Source organism: Phacochoerus africanus, chromosome 9 (assembly GCF_016906955.1).
Source record: "Phacochoerus africanus isolate WHEZ1 chromosome 9, ROS_Pafr_v1, whole genome shotgun sequence".
Taxonomy (NCBI): domain Eukaryota; kingdom Metazoa; phylum Chordata; class Mammalia; order Artiodactyla; family Suidae; genus Phacochoerus; species Phacochoerus africanus.
Genome location: NC_062552.1, coordinates 63,959,468 through 63,981,247, shown reverse-complemented (window position 1 = coordinate 63,981,247; position 21,780 = coordinate 63,959,468). Strand labels below are relative to the sequence as shown.

At 33.1% G+C, this 21,780-nt stretch overlaps 1 protein-coding gene across 4 annotated transcripts in view; it reads left to right on the top strand.

The window, feature by feature from the left end:
- The window catches only part of MIPOL1 (mirror-image polydactyly 1), a 278,090-nt gene that overhangs the window by 42,926 nt on the left and 213,384 nt on the right, over positions 1 to 21,780 (top strand). For all 4 annotated transcript variants that reach the window (XM_047795508.1, XM_047795507.1, XM_047795506.1 and 1 more), the window contains exon 2: positions 16,303 to 16,381. In XM_047795508.1, coding sequence (XP_047651464.1) covers positions 16,363 to 16,381 — 19 coding nt within the window. In that variant the 5' untranslated portion in view covers positions 16,303 to 16,362. The remainder of the gene's footprint in view (positions 1 to 16,302; positions 16,382 to 21,780) is intronic.

The window sequence follows — 21,780 nt, the reverse complement described above, 5'->3', positions numbered from 1 at the left end:
TTTCAGTACGGTTTGAAGTAGGAATTGAGGGTGATTTTTTTGTATGAATATCTGGTTGATGCTGCATCATTTATTGAAAAGACCAGCTTTTCCTCACTGCAGTGGATCATTTGCTATAAATCAGGTAAGTGTGTGTGTTTCTGAACACTTTATTTGATTGGTCTATTGCTATATCCTTGCACCAGTATCACACTGTCTTAATTATTTGGCTTTTCAGAAATAAAGGCATATGGACCATGGTCCAAGAAGTAAAAAATGTCTTTATTAGCAAAGGGCATAATTTTATATGTAGAAAACCCTAAAGCCTCTAAAACAAAATGAGCAAAACTTATAAGTGAATTTAGTGAAGTTTTAAGATTCAAAGTTCATATAAAAAATCAATTTTATTTCTATATTTAGCTAAGAACATCAGAAAAACAAAATAAAACAGTTACATTCACAGTAGTGTTATATACCATTAAATACTTGGAGTAAACCTTATAAAATATGTGCAAGACCTTTATGCTGAAAACTATAAAACATTGCTGAGAGAAATTAAAGAAGACAAATAAAATAAGAGGTGTACCATGTTTATGGATTAGGTGGTTAAGCTTTTAATTCTTTATTAATTCATCTATCTCCATCAAAATTCCAGCATGCTTTTCAAAAAGAAATTTATAAGCTTTCCCAGTATTTAAGTGGAAATGCTTAGGGCCTAGATTGTAATATTTTAAAAGATTAACGAAGTTGTAGGATTTATCCTATCTAATTTTAACTTATTGCAAAGCTCTTATAATGAAGTTAGTTTTTTTTTTAGTGAAAGGGCAGACATGGAGCATAATAAGAGCCTACGCATAAGATCCACGCATATATAGTAAACTCATCCTCAATATAAATGCCAAAGTAACTCAGTGGAGAAAAGATAATCTTTTCAACAAATAATGCTGGAATAACTATATATCTGTATGATAAAAAAGTAAGCATTGACCCTTTTTTCATGACCATATACAAAATTTGAAAGGAATCATTGATCTAAATATGAAACCTAAAACTATAAGACTTGTAAGGAAAAAACCTGTAAGAAAATTGCTATGACCTTGAAGTTGGTAAATATTTCTTAGAACACAAAACGCATTAACTCAAAAGAAAAAATAATGATACACTGGACTTCGTTAAAATGAAATATTTTTTCAAATGGTAGTGTTAACTAAATGAACAGGCAGAACACAGTCTGGGAAAAAATATTTGCAATTCATATGTCCAACAGAGGACTTGTTTTCAGAATATATAATTAACTCTAGTAAAAGAACAAGCAACTCAGTTTTTAAAAAAGGACAAAACAGTAACTTTATACAAGAAAATCTCTTAATGGTCAGTAAGCATTTGAAAATGCATATCATCTTTAAGCAGGTTATGAAAATTAAAATCATGAGATGCAACTGTTTACACAAGAAAATGACTAATATTAAAAAGAAGGAGTTCATGGGGATGCAATGTTCAGCATGGTGACTAGTTAATAATACTATATTGTGTAATTAAAAGTTGCTAAGACTATTACATAGAATGAATAAAACAGCAAGGTCCTGTATAGCACAGGGAACTATATCTTGGTCTATCTTGGGATAGACTATGACAGAAAATAATTTATTAAAAAATGTGTATGTATATGTATGTATGACTGAGTCATTTTGCAGAAATTGGAACAACATTGTAAATCAGCTATACTTCAATTTAAAAAAAAGAAAGTTGCTGGAGTTCCCGTCGTGGCGCAGTGGTTAACGAATCCGACTAGGAACCATGAGGTTGCGGGTTCGGTCCCTGCCCTTGCTCAGTGGGTTAACGATCCGGCGTTGCCGTGAGCTGTGGTGTAGGTTGCAGACGCAGCTCGGATCCCGCGTTGCTGTGGCTCTGGCGTAGGCCGGTGGCTACAGCTCCGATTCAACCCCTAGCCTAGGAAACCTCCACATGCCGCAGGGGCGGCCCAAGAAATAGCAAAAAGACAAAAAAAAAAAAAAAGAAAGTTGCTAAGAGAGATCTTAAAAGTTCTCATTGCAAGAAAAAATTTCTTGTAGCTCTATGTGATGATGGATATTAACTTGACATTATGGTGATCATGTTGCAATATATACAATATCAAATATTGTACACCTGAAGCTAATGTAATATGTCAATTACATCAATTAAAAAACCTGATAAAGCAAAATACATCATGTTTTGTCTATTCCAGATTGTAATATGACAATCTGTAGTAACAGCTACAATGATCAATAAAAGCTACAATGAAATATAAAATATGTGTGTGCGTATAAATCTACCTACCAGTCTATTTGTCTGTTTGTCTTATGGAGCATCTAGAACTCACTCATGACTGGTAGATGTGTAAAATGATGCAACTTCTTGAGGAAACAACTTGACAGTTTCCTGAAGTTAATATGACCCAGCAGTTCCACTCTGGATATTTATCCAACAGAACTGAAAACATGTCTGCAAAAAGACTTGTACCAGCACATTCATCACAGTTTTATTCATAATAGCAAATAACTAGAAACAACCAAATATTCATTAGCAGGTGAATGGATAAACAAACTGAAGTCCGTTTAAACAATACAGTGAAATATTACTGAGCAGTAGAAAGGAACAGACAACAACATAGATGAATCTCAAACTTTATGCTAAATGAGAAAATTCAGATACAGAATATTGTCAGGACCTCAGCAGAGCTAGAGCTGAAACAACAAGGTGTCAGAGTAGCAGATTAAGACAATAATTCAAATTGAAATTAGTGAATAAGTCAGGGCCTTAATCACTTAAAATGATAGGATAAGCAAGAGAGTAAACCGGAGAAAACAGTACCTCCCTGCTCTTCCATATTTCCCCTGCATGCACACAGTTGAGGGTGAGATGATCAGCACAAACATGAGGGTCATCTCACTCCTTGGGAAACTAACAAAAGGTTGGTGCATTTTTATAGATTCAAGGTTGTGGGCTGGGGCAGTGCAGGAAGGAGGGAGAGAGAAAAGGACTAGGAATGGCAAGTACTGCTTATTGACACAAAGTTTGGAAATATCTTCCTTTTCCCCAGTTCTTTAATGAGGTCTCCTTCTGAGGGAGGCTCCTTATGAAGAGATCTCTGAATGGCTCAGAATGCAGATGTATGTAAAATAACAGGCCCAGGAGGGGCCTGAGTCCTTGACTGCAATGCACTGATAACGTAAAGTCTTGTGTTAGGAGGGAAGCTTCTTCCTGTGTGTCCTGCCAGGTAAAGCCTTTGTATTTGCCTATGGTTGAGTCTGAAAAAATCAGACATAGGGGCTGGACTCCTCAGGGTACACTGAGCCCATTTATACAGAACTCTAGAAGTAGTGTTGAGTTTTTGTAGTAAAGGAACACATATTGTCTAGGGTTGGAAGTAGTTAGATATATTGCAGAAGAGCATGACGCAACTTTTTAATGGGGGATTTAATTACACCATTGTAGACTGTAGTCAAAACTTATCAGATGTATGCTTGAAATGGATGCCTTTTTACATGATGTAAATTACATCTCAAAATTTATTTTAAAAGCAAAGGAAATAAAATTTTAGTTGAATCCCTAAGTGTAGTGATGAAAATATTGATGTTCTTACTGCAGCTCAAAAATTTTAATTTTATATTTTGAACAGGTCTATAGTATAAATATAAATATGAAACTGTATGGGCTAGGTCAAGTTATGTGGATTTTATTTATGATTTTATCCAAGTAGCTGAAAAGAAAGTGATCAGTGGAAAGAATCATGATTGCTATCTAAAGTAAATGGAATAGCTGGGTCATATGGTAGTTCCACTTACAATTTTTTGAGGAATCTCCATGCTGTTTTCCATAGTGGTTGCGCCAATTTACAATCCTACCTAACAGTGTATGTTATGAGGGTTTTCTTTTCTCCGCATCCTCACTGTTTTGTTATTTCTTATCATTTCAGTCATAACCATTCTAACAGGTATGAGGTAATATCTCATTTTGGTTTTTGATTTGCATTTCCCTGATAAGTAGTGATCTTGAACATCTTTTCTATTTGTTTTCCCATCTGTATATCTTTGGAAAAATGTCTACTGATGTCTTTTGCTCATTTTTAAAATTATGTTTCTTTTATTATTGTCTTTATATATTTTGGACATTAAAATATATGCTGAATATATAATTTGCAAATATCTTCATTCAGTAGGTTGCCTTTTCATTTTGGTTATGATTTCCTTTCTATTCAGAAACTTTTTGGTTTGATGTAGTCCCATTTGTTTTTGTTTGTTTTGTTTTTTGTTTTTTTTCCCCTTGTCTTGGGGTTAGATCCACAGAAACATTGCCTAAGGCTAATGTGAGCGAGGTTACTCCCTATGTTTTCTATTAGGAATTTTATAGTTGCAAGTCTTACATTTAAGTCTAATTCATTTTGAGTTAATTTTTGTGTATGGTGTAATGTAGTGTTCTAGTCTCATTCTTTTGCATATGGCTGTCCAGTTTTCCCAAACTACTGATTGAATAGACTGTCCTTCGTTGTATGTTCTTTGCTCCTTTGTTGTAGATGAATTTTCCACATACATGTGGCTTTATTTCTGGGCTCTAGTTCTGTTCCATTAATCTGTGTGTCTGTTTTTCTGCCCCAAACCTACTGCTTTGATTACTTTGTAGTACATAGATGGTCATTGAAACACAGGATTCAAGTGAGTGGATCCCCTTATACACAGACTTTTTTTCAGTAAATACGTACTCTAGTATTACAGTGTCCATGGTTGTTGAATCTGAAGTTGCAAGTCAGAGGGCTGACTATAAAGTTATATATGTGTATGTATATATGTATATGTATATATGTTACGTATTTCCAGCTGTATGGGAGTCACTGTCCCTAATTGCTGAGTTGTTCAAGGGTCAACTATAGTTTGAAGTCAGAGTGAGTCCAGCTTTGTTCTTCTTTCTCCAGGTTTTTTTTTTTTTGGCTATTCAGGATCTTTCGCAGTTTCATATAAATTTAGAATTACTTATTCAAGTTCCATGAAATACACCATTGGAATTTTGATAGGGATTGCATTAAATCTGCTTCCCGAGAAATCATATAGATATGGGCAAGGTGGTTTTTTTTTTTTTTTGGAGTCCTATTTATTTCTGTATCTGTAAACAAAACACGCAGAGCATAGCTACTGAATATTTTTCCTATGCTCTGAGTAATGTCATAGAATTTTGGCCTGTGAGAACTAAGACTACAGACCGAACTATATGTGCTCAGTCTTTAAGGGTGGCTTTGCATTCTGCCATTTATTTTGATTTTTGGCAAACAGTTTTGACCAAGTCGATGACAGGATATGTACAAGTGATAATGCTGCGCTATTAAAAAAAATGAAGAAATAGTATCATGCTGGATATTAACATGCAGTTATATTGACGTTTCGTGTGCCTTCATGGACAAGATGAAAAAAGAGAGGATAAAGCAGGTTTAGCATTTTGAAACATCTCTTGATATTATGAAGTGTATTATTGCATTGCTGTGATTTATAGATTACGAAACAATGTAGATGTGCAGTAATTTCAGGAAATTTGAAGAAAGTGAAAGGTCTTTGCCAGAATGTGATGCTGGGAGTGCATCTCCATGGGAGTTAGATGATACTGATACTGTACAACTCTGATTCATTTACTCTTTTTCTAGGAGCACCTTTTCTATTCTAATTGGAATACATGCAATTATTTTATTTTTCTTTCTTTTAATGATTTTCCTCTAACCCTTATTAGACTTTTATCTTCTGTGTCTCTTCTTTCTCATATTTTTAAACCCTATTTATTCTGCACAACATTCTGGGGAATTTCTTCCCTTCTGCCTTCTTATCAGTAATTCTGGGTTCTAGTTTTCTAGTTTTTACTTCATCCATAGAGTTTCAACTTAACATTTCTCATTTCTGCAATTTCTACTTGGTTCTTTTTTATATCCTTATCCTTTTATATGCTTAATAGCTGCCTTTCTTAATTTAATGGATTATGTTGATTTATCTCTTTGGTAATTTAAAAATTATTCCTATTTTGAAGACTGATTTCAGATTTCTTAGTTTTCTCTAGTTGTTGAAATATGAATCTGTTTCTCTCTTTTGTATGTCTGTGTTATTTTTCCTTAAGTTCTTTCATATATGTTATAATTTTTTACGGGATGTGAGCTTATTTTTAAAAGGACTTCTCTTGTAACGGAATCTAGCTCATGACCTACTTTTTTTTTTTCTTTTCTGTTTTTCTTTTTAGATTTCTGGCTGGACTTTATAGTCTCACGTTGCTAAATGGTTTTACATTAGTCGATTGGCTTAAGTACAGTTTTGCATTTCTTGCCCCAACCATGGCAAAGGCTTTTGGTGTTGATCTTAGGTAGTTAACTTTTCCTCCTAATTTGGTAGGTGCCTTATGTCTGGCTTCAATATTGAGCAGGTGATTGGAGGTTAAGAAAAGGGAAAGTCTACACTGTTGAACCCTAACCATTAGGCCTGTTTGGGCCCAACATTCTCATGGATGACGTGGCTTCCAGTCCCAACATTCTCATGGATGACGTGGTTTGATTTTGACATGTGGATGTTTCTTGTTTTTCCTTTTGAGCTTATCTATGTTTTAAAAAAATATATGTTTTACTATATCTCCGTCAGTCGCTCGAAGTTTGAAATGGTGTTATCAGGAGGCTTTTCAGCAAATGGTCAATTATTTCACCTGGAATGAGATTTGAATTTGCAGTTCCTCAAAATGAAGAGTCAGAAAAGAAGCAAAATGAGACCTGACATATGCTAAACTATCGTTAAACCTTGATGAAAGATTACAAACACACGTATTTCTTCCACTGTTATGACATTCTTTATTAAAATAATTTTTTAAACATTGTGAACAAGTCCGAAATTTGTCGTTTCAAGCAAGTATACTTAAAATAACATGTTTTAAATGATGAAAGATGTTGAAAGTTTGAGACATGGTGGTATAGTCATTGTCACTATTTCTGGTTATGATTCTTCTAAATCACCATCTTTGTTAATTAAGAAATAATTATTGTGCATATACAAAGAACTGTGACTGTTCTACAAATGGTAAACATCTCCAGCATGGGAAATACATGTCGTTTAAGATACAATAAGGGGATATTTCAGATTCATGTAGTTATGACTCCAACAAATGATAAACTTGATTACTTACATTGTAGAAGTCTGTAGCAGTAACTAACTAGGATGTTGCTTCAGGGTGCACCAGATGTCCTCTAAGTGGCTTGGTGAAGAGAATGTTTGCTAAGGGTGACAGATTGTACCTACCCTGTTTCTCATATGCATTAGGTCATTGGTAACATAAGGTCTTAGCTTCAGGAAATTGTTAAATTTAAGGTCAGGGAGTAATTCCAAAGCATTTTAGTAAATAAAGTACATATCCCTCATGGATAATATTTTCTTTTCAGTTCTTACCTGCTAAGTTTTTAGGCTTTTCTCTAAATGGCATGCAGTACAGAATCCATGAGGGGTGTGTGTGTGTGTGTGTATATTCATGAAAAATATGCAATATTTCTTGCATGATAATTGTGTGTATGCATATATATATGTATCAGGCATGAGACTGATGGGATTTTTATAAAATTCTAGTAAAAAATGGAATTCTCATTGCTAATTCTGTGAAAGTAAATGATGCTGTGTGTTACCTTTTATAATAGGTATTTTAAAGTATTTCTTATGGTAAATTGCAAAAGTACAAGAGGAGAGGACAAGAATAATGAAGGCCTGTGTACTTATAACCCAGTTTCAACAATTATCCTTCATAGGTCATATTAGTTAATCTTAGTTGAACTACACCCTTGTATTCTACCTGCCCGTGAATGCTGCTCTTCTCCCTCCCTCAGTCTCTACCCCCAACTCCCACTCCAGTATAATACTTATTATTAGTTATTATTGTTGGTGTTACTTCCACCAGAAAGCTATAATGTTTGACTGACATTTTATAATAGTTTTAATATTTATGACAGAATAAGGTTCAGCTTTTGGCTTTCCTTATTTTCTGCACTGTTTATAAAAAGTTTTTTTTTAATTAGTAAAATGTCAAGTTATTTGTATAGCCATTTTGCACTAATGGTGACTATAGTATAAATCAACACAATATAGATATGCAGTTTCTTGAAGGAAATAAAATTATCTTTTAAAATGAAAAAGCATTGTCTTTTGGAAAATGTCTCTTAAAAATTAACAGCACACAGGAGTTCCCGTCGTGGCGCAGTGGTTAACGAATCTGACTAGGAACCATGACATTGCAGGTTTGTTCCCTGGCCTTGCTCAGTGGATTAAGGATCTGGTGTTGCTGTGAGCTGTGGTTTAGGTTGCAGATGTGGCTCCGATCCCACGTTGCTGTGGCTCTGGCGTAGGCCGGTGGCTACAGCTCCGATTAGACCCCTAGCCTGGGAACCTCCATATGCCATGGGAGCGGCCCTAGAGAAGGCAAAAAGAAAAAAAAAAAAAAAAAGCACACATTGCTTAATTTATTTAGTACTTTGGAACACTGTTGTGTTACTATTAATTGTGTAAGTAATGTTTTTAATTCAGTTGATTTGCCATTTTGAGATTTTTTTTTTTAAACTTTCCTGAAACAGATTTTTAGTGAATATATATATTTCTAGATCCTAAGAAACTCTTTATGGTAGTATGAACAAAAGAGCTGGTAAAATACTTACGTAGAATTTATAGTTGACATTGTTTTAAAATTTAAAATGTAAGAAAAAATTGTTTATTGAAGGAAATTTCTCTGTATATTTAGCTTCTTATACTTTTCTTTTTCATATTCTATATTAACTATGGATTATCTATTTTAGGATCATATTTTTATTACAACTTTTCATTAGCAAAAGTAAATCTATTAAGAATGACTCAAGGAGTTCCCGTCGTGGCGCAGTGGTTAACGAATCCGACTAGGAGCCATGAGGTTGCGGGTTCGATCCCTGCCCTTGCTCAGTGGGTTAATGATCCGGCGTTGCCGTGAGCTGTGGTGTAGGTTGCAGACGCGGCTCGGATCCCGCGTTGCTGTGGCTCTGGCGTAGGCTGGTGGCTACAGCTCCGATTGGACCCCTAGCCTGGGAATCTCCATATGCCGCGGGAGCCGCAAAATAGCAAAAAGACCAAAAAAAAAAAAAAAAAAGAATGACTCAAGAAATTGCATGAGCTTTTGTAGTTTTTCAGATAAGTGAAGTTAATGACTGTGACTTTTTTAATATTGAACAAGAAATGAGAGCTGTAAACCTAACTTTAAATCACTCTTTAAAGATTTTGTTTGTAGTAATTGTAATTTGTACCTAGTGTTTACCTTTAACATTATAATTTAAAAAGTGAAATACATAGTTTGCATACAGCACACTGTCCATTGCGAATGATTAAATACTGTGATTTTAACAAATTGTGTAGATAAACATTAAATTATACAATGTATGAGTTGCTATTACATATTCAATATGTAACACAACATGGTAAATCAACTACAATAAAAAATAAAAAAAAATTCTAAAAAATATTCAAAATGCAAAAGTTTAACTTTTATTAGGGCATACTGGTGCTATTTATTAATGTCCCTGTTACTATTTATTATTAAAGTATATAAATTATAGAGTTATTAAACAGGTTTTTGATAAAATCTTTTAATAAGCATTATGATATATGAATAATAAGAACTTATAATTATTTTTATTTTAGAAAGACAATTTCTGACAACTGCGGTTTTATTTTATTTCAAGTGGCTGTTCTTACTAGTTGTCATTACAGATCGATTTAACTTGCTCTAATACTTTTTTACCTTTGATTTGCCAAGAACTTCATTTGGTTGTGTGGAAATGTAAGCCTTTGTGTGAAGGAGTGTGTCATTGCATCAGAACTTGGCAGTCACACGAATCTTAAGAAAACAGGCTGTTTGTTCCCTAGAAAAACTATTCTATAAGATGACTTTGTTTTTATATTCTGTTCTGTGCTAGATTAAGTGATTTGGTTTAGTTTAGCTTAGGGCAAAACGTTTCAGGATATTTTAGGAAACCCTGTATCTGGCCCTCTGAAAATAATTCTGGTTTTAAAGTTTTGCTTTTTAAAAATTTGTCAGTAGGCTAATGCAATACCATATCCATTCTCAAAGTGTCATTTGTAACTGACACTGAAAACTGTTGCAGTATTCCATGTGGTATATTTACAGTATTCCAAGTTTTGAAAACATGAAATTCATATTTTTAACACTAAATATTTCTTTCCTCTTAATTTGATGTTCTTCCATGACTTTAAGTGATGAGAAGTAATTCATTTTTTTGATAGTAATTTCTTGATTACTAAAACATATAACAGGGGAACTATGTTATAGCAAATAGTCATAATATAGAATGACTTATCTTTATTATAAACTTTTAAACTTTAGAATCCCAACACTAAGACATTATAAATAGTCCCTAATTGAATGAAGAAATGTGGTTGTTTTAAGAAACATGCTTAATTCTCAGGAAACTCATTCATTTTATTTTCTTCTATTCTAAAAAATTCTGCCATATATTAGTTTAATTGGAACTTTTTACTTTTTTGTGAACGAACCAAGGAAGGAAACAGCCATAATAAAGTATAAATTAAGAGTTAATTAAGCATTAATTATTTTTTTCAAAGGTCCAAAGGATTCATAAATATTACTTCCATTCTATTCATTTTGAGTCTCTCAGATGTAATGTGTCTTCCTTCAGAGTTTCTTATTAAATTCCAAGATTATTAATAAATATTTGCTATTAAGTTAAAGATAATACATGCACATGGTTTAAAAAAAAGGCAGATTATACAAATAGATATAAAATAGAGATACTTCTTTCTCTCATGCTCTCAATCTCAGACCCTAATCCTCAACTCTTAGACCCTTTCTTCAGAGTAACCACTGGTGATAGTTTTCTATGTGTATCCTGTTCAAGCATGGATGCATATATGTAAATATAATTTTACATTTTTTTCTGTCTTTAATTTATTCACACCCCATACCCGTATTGTTTTGGCTAAAGATATATTTTATGTAGGTAATTTATATGTCTTACCTATCTATTTTATATTTGACTCCTAGAACAGTTGTCTGACACATAATATATAGGAGCTTAACAAATACTTGTTGAGAGAATCTTCCACAGCTATCCACTCACCTGTGTGCCTGTCAGATATACATACTGAGTACTTACTGTATGTCGGGCCGCCTTCTAAGGATGCAGATAAAAGAAAAAACAAGGACTGTGCCTGAATGTGACTTCCATATACATAGTTGGCTGATACATATCGAAAAGAATGAAATAAAACTTAAAATGAGTTTCATGAAGATAGTAGCACAGGTATTGTGGTGAGAGAGGAGTTTCTCCCATAGATAAGATGGCCAGGCAAATCCTTTTTGAAGAGTTGACTTTTGAGCAAGCCTAAATGATGAGAAAAATGGTTCAGAGATCTAGAGAAGAGAATTCTAGGCAGAGGGATAGCAAGTATACAAATGCTGAGGCAAGAATAAGCTTGGCAAGTTCAAGGAACAGAGAGAAGTTCACTTTGACTAGAATGAGTATTTTCTCATAGAAGTAAATATTGCTTCAATGAATATCTTTGTACATAAAAATATGTTCTATATATTTTTAAAATACTTTTAGTAGTAGACCTGAAGAGTCAAATAGTATATGCATTTAAAATTTTGATAGCTATGGCATGTTGTTACTTTCATCTCTTGTCCTTTCTTTCTAAACTTTTCTTGCTTTCCCTGGCTGTGAGGAAATTGAGTTGTTTGGAACTTGGTAAGGAGTGGGCTATGATGGGAGACTGAGTGAAAGGAATTCTTTTAGTGAAAATGTGTCAGGGACTGTGAATATTTGCAAGACTTTTTGTCTAATAAGATGAAAATCTATCAATAGATATGCATATATCATTTGTTGAGTTATATAGTATTTGACTTTCAGAAGAAATACAGCACTTTTATTTGGCCATTTAATGAAACCATTTCAGTGCACAAGTTATTAACATTTTTCAATCTAGACAATCCAAAATTTAGTGTTTTAGGGAGTTCTTTTGTGACTCAGCAATAATGAACCCGACTAGTATCCATGAGGATGTGGGTTTGATCCCTGGACTCACTCAGTAGGTTAAGGATCCGGTGTTGCTGGGAGCTGTGGTGTCGCACACACGGCTCAGATCCCATGTTGCCGTGGCTCTGGCGTGGGCTGGTGGTTACAGCTCCGATTAGACCCCCCGCCTGGGAACCTTCATATGCCACGGGAGCGGCCCTATAAAGGCAAAAAGACAAAAAAAAAAAAAAATTCCTGGGTGTTGTTACATTGGGGAATGAAATCGCATCTCTAAATGCCTTTCTATCAAAAAAGCACTGTTTAATTTTGAAGGGTAAATGTTAGAATTACTTATAATTTTTTAGGCAGATTAGAAATTTTAGACTGGTCAAAGAACAAATTTTGTTTCATCAAGTGTTTTACTGCTGAATAAACAAAGGAGAGTCAAGTCATGTTTGAGAGCATAGAGGTGTTTGTTTAATTTTTTTCAATCTCCATTTTTTGATAGGGTGAAAGTAGGAAATTTTGGCAGATATATTCAAATTCCAGTGTAGTAAGAGAGACGAGAGGATATGTGGTTTCCCTAATTATTATTTATTTCTTTTTTCTATGTAGTAAGGCTCACTTTTGAGAATTAAAAACAACTTGAGGAATGAAGTTAGGAATCTGTGATGGAGAAGATTTTAGTTGAACAGATGCTGATATAGTATGTTCTGTCCATTATAATAAAGATTTTACTTTTCTTTTTTAGCATGGGTAATTTTTTTTTTCAGCAGAACTTAAAAACAAACTTGAGTTAGGTTTTATTTTGCTGCTTGAACCAGGTATACATTAGTAATGATAAAGCAGTTAACATACTACATCTGTGACGTAATGATTTTAGCACTTTGACTAATAAGAAGCCTAGTTTATCTGATGTCTACTATAAAATCATCCCACTAGTTTTAATGTGAATGTATAATTTTTGAATGAAAGAAGTTCTTGATATAAAATCTTTAAATTGAGTATAAGGAAAGGAACCAGTATTTTATCAGTCTTAATCCTTTGTCCTAAAATGAATAGAACTGTAAAATATGTTGCATGTTTACAGTAATTTTCTATTCCTATTACAGTATGTAGATATGTAAGTTGTAATTATTTGAATCATTAGAACATCTAATTTTTGCTTGAAAATATGCAAATGTGCCATTAAATCTGTTTTTTAAGATTTTTCCAGTTTAATGCTGAATCCAAATTCATAAAGAGTTGGAAAAATGAGATGTCTGAGCTATAGGATTCACAGGGATTTCATATGAAGCCTATTTAATCAGGATAACACTGTTATTAATATTCATAATGTCAGCTGGAACACAAATGACAGACCATGGGGCCTAAAAATTTTACTTGGTGAATTTATTAAAAGTAGCTTAAAAAATTAATGGAATTTAAGTAAAGTTGGTGAATATGAAAATCTTGTGTTAGCAGGGAAAAAAAATCTCTATTAAAAGTTTCTTTAAGACCATTTTGCATTGATGTCTTTTGACAGATTTCATTGGTACTTAAAGAAGAAAGATGCATGAATGGTCATTTAAGAGGATTTAAACACATTGGCACATTAATTTTTACATGAATAATAAGTACTTTCCAAAAGCAATTAACTTACAGTGTACAAGATATGAATTGAAAAATAAGACTGTGACATCAAGGGCAAAGCAAATGTGCTGTACATTTTAAACCTAGTGGGAGGACTTTAGTATTTTCATTTTTTTTTTATTTTTATAGTTTTTAGGGTATGGAAACCTAATAGGAATAATGTTCCCTCCCTGCCCCAGAATATTGGTAGTGTTATACATTATCCTCTACAAGTATCTTTTACATTTATTGGAGAATTAAACATTTGTTGTGCTATTAGTAATATTTGAGAATATGTTCAATTTTGCAGAAAGTTAAAGGGATGATTCTGAATAGGTTTAGTGCTACTAATACATATGTGTTAACACAGACTTACTGATTATAGCATAACTTAAATGTATAATAAATATGTTTCTGAAAGTTTAGTGTAAGAAGTTTAGTTAATAAGCATCGAGCCGTATACAAAGTAAATTTGTTCTGAACATTAGCCTAAGGAAGTAGAAAGTTGAGAATGGTTAAGTAAAACTGGGGTGTGTTTTATTTTGTTTTAGTTTATTTTTTGGGTTTTTTGGTTTTGTTTTTGGTTTTTAGGGCCAAACCCATGGCATATGGAGGTTCCCAGTCTAGGGGTCAAATCGTAGCTGTAGCCACCGGCCTACACCACAGCTGTAGCAACGCGGGATCCAAGTCGTGTCTGTGACCTACACCACAGGTCACAGCAATGCTGGATCCTTAACCCACTGAGCAAGGCCAGGAATCAAACCTGCGTCCTCATGGGTGCTAGTCAGATTCATTTCCACTGAGCAATGATGGGAACTCCGTCCACTCTTTATGTTTTCAAATGTGGTAGTAATGACATTATACCAATGCTGTAGTTTTTATTTTTGTTATTGGAGTTCATTAAAAACAATTTTAGATTATTATGTATAGTCACAATAATACTGAGTATTTTATTTTTCATTAGAGATAATTTTTCTTACAAATTTTAGTACTTATAACAGCATAGCTTAGTTATTATGTTTAACAGACCAGTAAGTATTTACCAGTGAAAGAATATAGGCATTGGCCTAGCAGTCCAAAAGGGTGCTAGAAATTTCACCTGCAGTCTATTAGTGTTACATATGAATGATTTGGATTAATTTGATTTGTAGGAATTGCCTGGTGTGTTTTGGTACTCGTAATTCAGAACTTGATTGGAAAAAGCATTAATTATTAGAGTATGTAGAAATTTTCACAGTAAGCCGGAAGTTAAAATTCTTTGTGTGAGGAATGAAATCAAGTTGTTATATTGGTTATTATTATTTTTTCTAATGTGTTTTTAAAAGTTAGGTTTTGAGGGTTGAGGGGAACTTTTTTGTTTTGGTCTCGAAGATATTCTCTTATATGCCCAGAAGAGGGCAGCATTTTACTATGCCAATCTCATGAAAGAATTAGCCCTGCTTAGACTGTCAATGTTTCTTGTAATTACTCCCAGTATATTTGTTGCTTGCTTATGAATTAACTTGCATTTATGGAACTAAATCATTCCAATCATTTAATTACACCTGAGGAGCTGAACTATAATTGCTTGCTTCCAACTAGGATCTGATATGGCTTGAGCAGTATTAATTTGGTGTTTACTTTTCTGAGTGCTAAAAGCATTAAAATGATTGTGCAATGGGATTACATTTTACTAATTGCTGGCATTCATTAGCTGGGTAAATGATGAGGAAGAGTGACTGTATATTGCAGAGGGATAAAATTATGGTTTTAAGTAGTATATTACTAAGCACATTAAGGCCTGTAAGACATGTTTTAAAATACTACAGAGGTTATTAAAGACTGTATTTTCTACATGTCTTGCTATATGAATCCCTTATTAAAAGACTGCAATTATTATTAACCTTTTTGGGCAATATGGAGGGAAATGGCTTCATTGACTGGAACATATTTCTTTGATATTAATAACTTCCTATATTTTCAACTAATCCAAAAGTAAATGAGAAACTTAGAAAAAGATTGCCAACTCCAGATCAACATATTTAGAGAAAATTGGAAAAGGAGAATCTTACTACAGCTTTATTTGAGGACTTTTTTAAGAACAGAGAGTTCTAGCTGTGGGGTAAATCTAATTTTTTTCACTTTAAAAGCATACAAAAAAACCCTTAGAGTTTTATCATGTTTATTATGAAAACAAATGCAGGAGAGAAATACTGATAATTCCACAAATTAATGATAATCTTTAAGAAAATAGAATAGCATTTTAAAATTACTTTTACAAAGTAATTGAAGTTTTTATGTGAAAATGTATATTCAAATCAATAAATTTAAATTTTTTTGTATAAATTTAGGACAAATAGAGTAAAATTTTTATTTTTCTTAGATTGTTGCAGTTATAGTTGGGAAAGACTTCAGTTAAATAAATGTTTCCCTGTCCAAAGGAGCAAGAATGTCTAGAAGCTTAACCTATACTGTATTCACTCAAATATAAGTGTGAATGCAAGAACTTTTTTTTTCTGAGAAGAAATATTTAATTTCACCTGTTGAAACACAGTAAATTGTCCCATTATAAATGTTTTAGAAAACCATTTATCCTGTAAATTCTCTGTTAAACAAAGTTAAGATTTAGGTGTGTTCTTATATATTGTTTTAAGTTTATTTATCTAGAGTTGGTTTTATTTTAGCTTCAAATCTTGGAGCAAAAACCAGAGACGTTGCCAGAGCAAACAAGAATAGGAGTACCCATGGAGGACTGGTCAAAAGGTAAGGACTTTTAAGGTATTAATACCAAACCCCAAGTGTTGTGCTCGTTTAAGGTAGTGAATGAGGTGTGTTTGTTCTAACCAGTATATTAGACAGAGGCAGACAAGTACAAGCCCACACGTGCGCGTGCGCACACACACACACTTGGGAGGAGGCACACACAAAGAGACCCACATACTGCAAAAGAGATACAAAGAAGGACACATGGAAAAAGAGACACACAGAGGAAGAGATACTGACCAAAAAAAAGGAAAATAGACACACAAGGAGAGACAAAGAAACACACAAAATGTTCAGGAGTTTGAGAGAATCTCTAGGAGAAAAATGCTTGCAGGGAAAGGAACAGAAAGGAGACATAGGCACGGAAGGGAGATACTGACTCAAGGAGAAAGACACGGCCACACATACCAAGGCACACAGGCAGAGAAAGTCATGTAGCTACATAAACACAAACTGAGACTCATGAAGAAGGAGAGATGCCAGCTTAAGAAACACAATGAGGAGACAGGTATACTGAGAGATGAAGAGAAAAGAAACACACTGAGAGGGACACAGGCGTACCACAGACACTCAAAAAGAGACACAAAGAGACAGGAGACACAAAGCAAAAGAGATATAGAAGCTATACACGTATAGAGAGAGACACATGTATACAAGAAGGGAGACACATTCACACAAATAGACCAAGACACACACAGGCACAGAGACACATGTAGAGATACATGCAAACCAAGACACATCCAGAAAGAGACAGAAACGGAGCTAGAGGGGACCAGGGAGAGTCAGCCACAGAGACTCGAAGAGATGTGCAGTGAGAGGCACAAAAGACACTTTGGAACAGAGACAGAGAGAGACATGAAAACAGAGAGTAATGCACACAGATATGCATAGGCAGAGGGAGAGAACAGAGACAGAAACAGTTTGAAAGATAGACTGCACAGTGGCCTGAAAAAGGGAGAAGTGATGGATGGGTGGGTGGATGGATGGATGGATAGATGGATAGGGAGATAGGTGGAGCATATCTGTCATGAATAGAGCAAGATAAAGAGCTATAAATACAGGATTACAAAATACTAGGTTTTTAATTGAGGCCCCTTAAAGTAAATCTGGGTATAATTGCAAATCTGGAATCCTTGGGAAACATCATCCTGAATATAGTATTATTTGTAGTTGAAGCCTCAAAGCTTTATGTTCACTGTTTTTATTTCCTGTAAGTTTTATAATTTAAAAAATTACTCCCGAAACATCGCACACAATGCTTGCTCTCTCTCTTGATTCCCCCTCCTTCAGCAGGTCTCTTTCTTCACCATACATCAACCAAACCGTTCCTTTTTTCAGAAGGCTAAAGGCCATTTTGTGGGAATGTTCTATTATCGTACTAAATAAGTTAATAGCTACACATTCTTTCGAAGTATAGAAGATGCTGTACCGAGTATACATTTTTTTTTTAATTTCTGCATTTGTTTTTGATTTCACACTGTTGTTAATTTTCTTGTAGGTAATGCCCACCATTTGCAACATTTCTCTTATTTGTGATTCCAGGTTACTTGTTATGAGCTTAGAATCCAGTAACATTGAATAGTGTATAAAGGAATAGCAAGTAATACCTGGGTAAGGTAGTTAAAGGTTTTAAATGCAAAGTGAATAGCTTTAATGAATGAATTTTGTGACACTTAATTTTGGTCTCCTCTTTTTATATACAGGTTTGTAATAAGGATATATTGGTGTGAGGCTAAAAACTGATTTGTTGTAGGTTGTTTTTATTCACTTATGCAAATAAGCAAACACTCATTCCTTTGAAGACCTCAAAGCAGTTTTACTCAATTTATGTACAAAATAAGAAAAGAGGAAGTAAATAATGATGCCCCTCTTGCCAGTGCTCCCTATTCAGAGGTCACATTGCTATGACAGCCATGCTGTTTGAATTATAGACAAAAGGATCTTTAAGGAGCCAAAGGAATTATTTTTTAATATATCTAAAGAGTAGGGACTGTGGAGGAAATACTTCTTATAAATGTAAAACAACCAGGAGAGATTTTAAGGAAGGGGCTACTGAAGCTCTAGGACACATATGGAAAGGAAGGTTTCATAGCTAAAGATATAGATGCTTAAATAGTTTGCAGAAGGCACAGACTGCAGTAGACGTGACTGAAACATCATTAAGAAAATTTGCATTTTTACAGACATTTTTTAAACATTGGAAATAGGAGTAAGGCATTCCTTTATATAAAGAGCCTATAAATGAAACATTATTAAGAAATAAAGTTAAACAGGTAAATATAATATCTTTTGAGCTCTGTGATAACTGATATGTTTAAACAGTAAAATCTCATAGTTATTTCTTTGATATCCCAGGTTCATGGGATTTATCATAAAGCACAGATTGCTTCAAAGCACTATCATACACAAATTTGTTCTTGTAAATAGTTTTTAAAGTTATCTTATTTTTAAAGAAATGGAGCTAATTAGAAACTTTTATTATACAAATATGCCTTTGTGTCATCTTACAAAACATTGCTGAACTATTTGATGCCAAAGAGTTTATGAGGAAATAATGTTAACAGACAAAATGATCTACATTTTTCTCTTTTTTTGTCATTATAGACAGTTTAGAAAAAGTAAAGCTGAAGTGTGAGTAGGATGAATGAAGATATCCACAAAATATGTTCAGATTTCTTTAGGTGGTTAAAAATACAGTCCTGAAAGAATGCAGTTTTAAGTTGATGGAAGCAATAGGTGGTTGAGTAAGCATGTGTTGCCAAGCAAACATTGGTAACATCTTCTGGCTTCTGAAGAAGTGAATGATGTATCATCCTTTCGTGAAAGTTCCTATTTTTCAGCGTTCCCCTCCCCCCGCCCTGCTTTTTTAAGAAAAAAAAATGAAATGTCATAATCAAAGGACATATGTAAAGTTAATACTCAATCAGTTCTTATGTTATTGGTTGTTTAGCCCATTTTAGCATTTACTTAGGATTTACTTAACTATGTTAGAAAAAAGTCATGGGGCTTAGAAATCTCTTGTGAGTAATTATTTAGAATAGTATGATAAATTTCTGAATAGTTCTTAAATTTTAGTGGTTTTTATTAAATTAGAAATATGGTGTAGTTGTTTTATAGTGCATAGCAGGCCATTGGAAATAGCTTAAGCTAAGTATTTTTTTGAATAAACATGTCTGTCATAAATATACATACCTACAATTACATAGGTAAAAATAAGGTCTGGATACCAGTTAATGTTAGAATTTTGTGAAACTTATTTAAATTTAGAACCTTTAGGGGTCAGTGTTCCCTAAGAAAGGTTAAGGAAGGTTACTGTGCCTACCCAAAATTAAACATTAAGTCTGCTATGTTTTAAATATTTCTTATCAATTGAGGATAGGAAATGATAAGAATCATACTGCTTGAGGAACTTTAACAAAAACCTTTCAATTTTTCAGTTTGAGTTTCCTTAATATTATTTTAGCCTTATTATTTTAGTAAATTATATTTAGTGTGTGTTTTATACACAGAGTAGTTATTTTCACTTATGTATCATCTCATTTTAGATATGAATCATATGTTTTAAAACTCTTTACTTTTAAGCTTAGCATGTGGGCCTGATTCTAAATCATCATACTCATTTGAGATGAAAAACCACTTCTACAACTGTGTATGTTAATAGATGTCTTACATGTTGCGCTTTATTGGAAGCTACAAAATATTTTTTAAAAATCTTATGCTGATTTTTAAAAAGCGACTATCCTCTTTATTTCTGCAATTGTATTTTATCATGCTTTGGTCTTTCTATCAAACAAAATAAATGAGGACTAAAACTTAGCAAAAGCTAACTTTTAAGTGGTTTATTAGTGGTTTCTTCTTGAGTCAGAATGCTGTTTATTTTTGCTTGGCATTTGGAACCTGTGTGCCACCATCAGCCTCTTTTAATATCAGTTCATTTATCTTTCTCTTTTCACAAAGTATGTATTCTTTTTATTTTTTACCTGCATATTGTTCTGTAATTGAATTACATCTATAACTACTGCATGATTTGCAAGCATTTTATAAAAGTAAACATCTATAGAAACACTATAGAAAAACAACTAGAATGCTTTTAAACATCTTTGATCATATGGCTAAAATAATAGAATCTCATATCATTTTCATAATGTATTTTGTTTTAAATCAGAGAGGAAGGAAATGGCAGCTTGCATAGAATGGACATCCATTTCTACCAGCAAGATAGCTGGTAGAAAAAAAAAATTCACTTGACATTATGATTAGACACTTCTTGAAATTCAAGGTTTTCAAAATATCTGTATAATTACTCATTTCTGTGTTGAATTATGAGACTTGAATTACATTTAATAATTGACTTTCTGGTGAGGAGTGGTATATTTTCCCTGAATGAGTAACGTAATTTGTTTTTATTTGTTAATTTCATTAAAAATTTTTTTAATTTAAAGGTTGAGTGCACTGGAAAGCCAACACATTTAATAATTTCAGTAAAATGTTATGCTAGAAAGAACATAGGTTTTGGAACTAGATAGACTTGGATTCTTAATTATTCAGTCTTCTGCTTACTACCTATTTGGACTTAGGTGTAAACTTCATAATTATTTTTAAGCCAGAGTTTTCTTGTGTATGGAATAGAGAGGTAATTCCATTAGGAGGGTTCTGAAGATTATGTAAAAGCCCTACTACAATACTACAACAGGATATGAGTTTATTTAATTTGGATTTCACATACCAGAGTAATTCTTTTCCATAATATGATGGTAATAATGGTTTATGCAGATGCTTTAAAAAATAGATGGTTGACATACTTTACAGGGCCCAGATAAATGGTGTTGGTTGTTGTCATTGTTATTCCATCCCTATGTGAAAAGTAGGTCTATAAGTTTCAAAAGTTTTAAGAAACAAATAATAGTATCTAAAATGGTTATTATTAGTTTTATAGAAGGTTTATTCTCTTAAAAATACACTCTTCGCAATATCATTAGAAATTTTTTTCAAAATAGTAAATAAAGCTTATACTTAGTATATTTATATTTGATAGAATGTAAAATTGATAATATTTATTTAGGGTAAAATCTAACTTTGTATTATAATCTCAATTGCAATAAAATCTTCAAACTGGTGATATTACTTGATGTACCTTTTCCATTTGGCAAGTGTGAATTTAACAATGCATTTTTAATTTTCATTTTGCCGTAGAAGGGTTAAAAAAAGAGCATGTCAAGATTTGCTTAAATTTAGTGCTTATCTTCATAGGACCTAACTTAATTAGAGCACTGGTAGTTTCTTACACATGACCATCCAAAGTATTTGAGAGAGTGGTTTTAGGACTACTGGCAGCAAGCCAGTATGGATTGATTCGTTTCCAGAGGAAATGCTAGGACTGTCCTTAAAAGCATCATTGA